Source organism: Lolium perenne, chromosome 2 (genome assembly GCF_019359855.2).
Source record: "Lolium perenne isolate Kyuss_39 chromosome 2, Kyuss_2.0, whole genome shotgun sequence".
NCBI lineage: Eukaryota > Viridiplantae > Streptophyta > Magnoliopsida > Poales > Poaceae > Lolium > Lolium perenne.
Window position 1 is genome coordinate 33,704,753 of NC_067245.2, and position 5,157 is coordinate 33,709,909.

The window sequence follows — 5,157 nt, forward strand, 5'->3', positions numbered from 1 at the left end:
ATTGATATTTTACACATTTGTGGGATACATTATTGGCTAAATGCAGATTTTTTAAAAAAAATAAAACTCAAAAATATGATTTTTTTAATTTATTTAAAAAAGAGATCACTGGTGCCCATATACATCAAATCTCTGTCACTTTTGGCACTATTTTGAACTGGGAGAGTAGCAAAGTTTAGACGAATGAATATTGAAGTGATACATACATAAAACGGAAAATATCGCCATCTTATCGCCGAGGAGCCCAAAGGGGAAAAAACCCCAAAGAGACCGCAGCTCTGAACCCCGCCGCCACCCGCCGACCGCCGGGATGCCGAAGCCCGCGGCGTCCTTGGCCTCCCTCCTCCCGCAGCTATGGCACCGCCCCTTCTCGCCGCCTCCCCGCCTCCCCCGCGTCCTCTCCTCCTCCTCTTCCTCGCTCCTCACCACCCGCCACATCCCACGCAGCCGCTTCCGCTCCTCCCCCACCACGCACCTCGGCGCCGCCGCCACCGCGGTAACCACCGCCGCTGACTCTCTGGAAGCCCCAACAGCCAACTTGTAAGCTCCCCTCACTCAACCCTTCCCTTCTGCTCCCCGAACAGCCTCTGTTCTGCAAGCAATACACTGATGAAATCGCTATCTACTGCACTGCAGGTATCCACTGTACGACAGGCTTCTGCCTTGCCCGTCGCAAGATTTCCCTCCGAGGATTGAGCACCTCGTCGCGCGGAAAGACGAGGTCGCCGGAGACTTCATCTCCAGGTCCCTCAGCCTCCCTCCTCTGTAAGCACTCATATGCTCTGTCTGTAACGCTAGCAGTTTAGTGGAAGGTGAAATGCATGGGCCGGCGCACGAGTGATTTAGTAACATTGTGGGTGTGAAGGTATGTTGCAGATCTCATCAAGTTTGGGGCCGTGTACTACGCTCTTGTCGCGCCACAGCCGCCTCCGTACGCTGATCCTGCGCATGTTAGGATCTTTAGAGAGGTGACCGAGCCTTCGATCCTGCGCCGGAGGGCGTCCATTAAAGGGAAGACCGTGAGGGAGGCTCAGAAGACCTTTCGGGTGACAGACCCCAGCCAGCATCTTGAAGCCGGCACCTACCTGCGGGTTCATGTGCATCCCAAACGGTTCCCCAGGTAATTTTACTGAAGGTATTTTTATCTGCTACTAGGATGGTTCGCATTACTGATCGCTGTGTTTCTCACCTTGAACTCTTGTGATGATGACTGATAAAACATTGTCAGGAATTATGAAATTGACTGGAAATCCAGGGTAGTGGCGACCACTGATAGCTATGTTGTCCTCAATAAGCCAGCTGCAACAGCAGTATGATTCTCTTTCCTTCCCTTTTGATCCTGCTGTTTGTGTCTAACGTAGATTTACAAGGCCATGCATATATAAGAATTCACAGTACTGATTATGTTTCTGCAAGTAAAAATCTAGTATCTCTAATTTACCTTAGCATGTATTAACTTTGGCTCTCAAATTTCCAGTGACTATGTAATCCATTTGCTTCACTAAATGAGGGCTTCATAAAATTTAACTGTGACTAAATGGTGGCTTCGGATAATTTAAAATAACTACATACCAATGATGCATGCAAGGGATTACACTAGAAACAAGATTTTTGTAGTTTCAGTTCTTGGAGCTGGTGGTATCCATAAGGCTATGGCCACGTCTAGAAGTTTAAGGGTCCAAAGTCCAAACTAATATCCTTTGTTAATTTTCAATGTGTAGGTAGGAGGATCAACTGATAACATTGAGGAATCCTGCGTGGTATTTACTTCACGTGCATTAGGACTAGAGAGCCCTTTAATGACAACCCATCAGATTGACAACTGTTCTGAGGGCTGGTTTGTCTTTTACCAACTTACTTATATAAACCTCATGTTGTAGACTGCAAATAACTAACCCCATCCTTTTCTCTTAATTTGAGAATTTGCAGTGTGGTATTGTCTAAAACCAAGGAATTCTGCTCAGTTTTCCATGGATTGATAAGGGTACATTCTTTTATTCCTCACAATAGCATGATGTTCCATGTGAACTGCTAGTCACAGTGTTAAGTTTTCCTTCTGCAACAGGAAAGACAGGTTAAGAAACTTTATCTCGCGCTTACAACAGGACATGTGGCTCCAGGAATAATTACTCATTACATGCGTCCTCTTAATCGTGCCCCCAGACTAGTTTCAGAAGGTAATCCCGAATTGTAGTTTCTTGCTTCTAGTATGGCTGAGTGTTTAAATTGTTGGCTTCAGTTCCAGTTAACATGTATTTAGGGTGCAATTCATAAACACGTTAGAGTTCAGGTTAAATCTCTCACTAAGCATATATATGCAGTAAGGTCAATAACCGACCATCATTAAATCGAACCACTTGTCATTAATTCGTTAGAGATCAGTCAATGGTTCGCATATAAGACTGGTAGTGCTTCTTTACTTGTATGACTTTTTTGTGCATTGCCTTCCCAGTTACCACTCATTTGTTTGTTTCAAAGCTGTTTGGCTGTTAAAGATTTATAAGCAATCCTTAGTCTGACTAAAACAAGTACCTTTTGTGAACTTCTACCCTGACTGGTAGTGTCTAAAGTTATATCGTCTTACCCTTGGATAGTATACCAGCCATGAATAGATAACCTGCTGTCCTTATATTAGTATATTAATGTTTTTATTATACTTTGCCAGATCAGATTGGAGGATGGTATCTCTGTCAAATGGAGATATTAGAATGTAAGAAGGTCCCATGGCCAAAATCTTTGATAACAAAAGTCCACAAAGTGGACAACTGTGGGTGGCCCAAACAGGAAGCTGCCTATGAATGTAAGATCAATCTCATGACAGGGAAAACTCATCAGGTACGTATCTTTATTTTTTAAAGTATTTGATTTTTTATTTAAGGTTCATCATTTATCAGTAATGTGTTCCTATTGTATGGAAAGGACACCGTTAAAGACTTGCTGTTTCTAAAGTAGACTAAGAGAATCAAAACTAACAGGCTAATAATAGGATACTCTGATATAAACTGTGAAGCACTGTTTGCCTATTTCTGCTTTTAATATTTAATGTAATCAGAACATTTACATCATTACATGGATCATTTAATGTTGGTAGGAAAAAGAAAGCATAAAGCTCTGATTCTTCTCATATTCAGAACTGGTATAAGAAGCTCCCTGCGTTTCCTTCTTGATGCTTGGGTATAGAATAAGTAGTACTGATGTGAATATGTAATTCCTCTTAACGCAACTCTGCAATTGTCATCTTGTGCTGTGTCAAAGTCCACTGATGCTTGTGTTTTGAAATTGAACATTTTTTCAATGCGCAGCTATTTCATTCATTGCTACATCCTTCTTTACAGTGTTTATAACCACGGCAATGTATAATTTGTTATATTCAATGGTACAGATAAGAGCGCAACTGGCTGCTATAGGCGCTCCAATCGTAGGAGATTCTGCATACATGACTGGAGCAATTGCAGCGAAGGCTAACCCGAGTATAAACCCATATGGCAGGGAGAGCTTGAATTACAGTAGCGAAGAGGAAAAGGCTGCTGCTGTTGAAGCCTGGGTTGCTTGCCATGGCAAGGAGCCAAAATCTGTAATTGGTCTACAAGCATCTGAGATCTCGTGGGACTATGAAGGTGAGCGCCACTACCACAAGGCAGGGGTCCCATGGTGGCGGCAAGATGCGGTGGAGTCCGACCTGGTTTGAGCAGCGACCGCTGTATATAAATTCTGTCTCTGGAACACTGCTCTCTGAACCTGAAGGGAGCCAATATGCCCATCCTCCGGTGGAGGGAAGGATCCATGGGGGCTCACTCGTCTGACAACATAAACGTGCCCATCATACTGACACCAGTTTCGGCCTCGAAGGGTCAGCCACCAGCACCAAGAATGTCAAACACTGAAGATCTTCAGACAGTGTGCTTCACATCTCAGGTGTCATTGACTGATGCTGAAAACTGTAATTGTTGTAGTCGGGACAGTGTTGCACTGTCAATGCAATTTTCCCAGAATATTTTTTGCCGTTTTTAGCCTGGTTTTGGTCAGGTGCACTTGGTTAGGAATAGGAGACTCTGATATAAAAATGTAAAACACTGTTTACATATTTCTGCTTTTCATATTTAATGCAGTCAGAACAACACATGGATCATGAGGGATAGGTGATTCATGGATCAATAATGATTAATTTAATGTTGGCAACATAAAGCTCTAATACTTCTCATATTCAAAACTGGTACAAGAAGCTCCCTGTGTTTCCTTCTTGATGCTTGGATAGTACTGATGTGAATACACAAATTCTCTTAAGCTAAATCTGCAGTTATCTTCTTGTTACATTGAAGTCCAGCATTGCTTGTGTTTTCAAAATTGAACAAACTGTCAATGTGTAGCTGTAATTTGTTATACTCAATGATTCAGATAAGAGCACAACTGGCTGCTATAGGCTCTCCAATAGTACGGAATTCTGTATACATGACAGGAGCAATTGCAGCGAAGGATAACCCGAGCATAAACCCATATGGTGGCCTGAACTACAGCAGTCAAGAGGAAAAGGCTGCTGCTGTCTGAGTCTGACCTGGTATGAGCATTGAACTCTCTATAACAGAACTCTGTCCCTGAACCCGAAGGGTCCATGGGGACTCAGGGCATCTCCAGCGGCGCGACGCAAATGGTCGCTGAGCGACCGTTTTCGTCCGCCGTGACCGGAAATGCGTCTGGACCCTGCTCCAGCGGGGCGACGCAAAGTGACCGGCCCGTCCGCAGAGACGCAAACCTGGTCCAAATATGCGCCAGGTTTGCGTCTCCGCGGACGCGCCGACCGTCCTCCATTTCTTACCCGGTCCCGCAAGTCAGCGAGAGCAAAATCGACCGCTTGGACCTGATTTCTTTTTTCACCCTCGTTGGTGCCCTAGTGCGACGCCCCCGCCCCAATCCCTGCCGTCCGCCGCAGCGCCGCAGTACTCGCCGCCGGCACCGTTGTCGCCGCGCGGGAGACCAGGATCGTACTCGGGGTTGGCTCCGGCGCGAACCTGCCGGCTGTTTTCGGGCGAAACGTTGCCGGTTGCGCCGCCCTTCCCCGCCGCCCACGACCTGTTCGACATATTGCGCCGGTAGGTTCCTTCTCCATTTTTGGGCGCGATTTGTGCGCGGCCATTGATCAACGGTTCGTATCGACGCAGA

General features: G+C 45.4%; 1 protein-coding gene across 1 annotated transcript; it reads left to right on the forward strand.

The window, feature by feature from the left end:
• The first annotated feature begins 228 nt into the window (after positions 1–228).
• On the forward strand, positions 229–4,104 carry LOC127331755 (RNA pseudouridine synthase 6, chloroplastic). Its single transcript, XM_051357941.2, has 9 exons — positions 229–540; positions 637–765; positions 866–1,120; positions 1,229–1,310; positions 1,722–1,837; positions 1,930–1,984; positions 2,066–2,177; positions 2,666–2,835; positions 3,383–4,104. The coding sequence occupies exons 1-9, from the start codon at positions 311–313 to the stop codon at positions 3,686–3,688; spliced, it is 1,455 nt and encodes a 484-aa protein (XP_051213901.1). The 5' UTR covers positions 229–310; the 3' UTR covers positions 3,689–4,104.
• Positions 4,105–5,157: the final 1,053 nt, after the last annotated feature.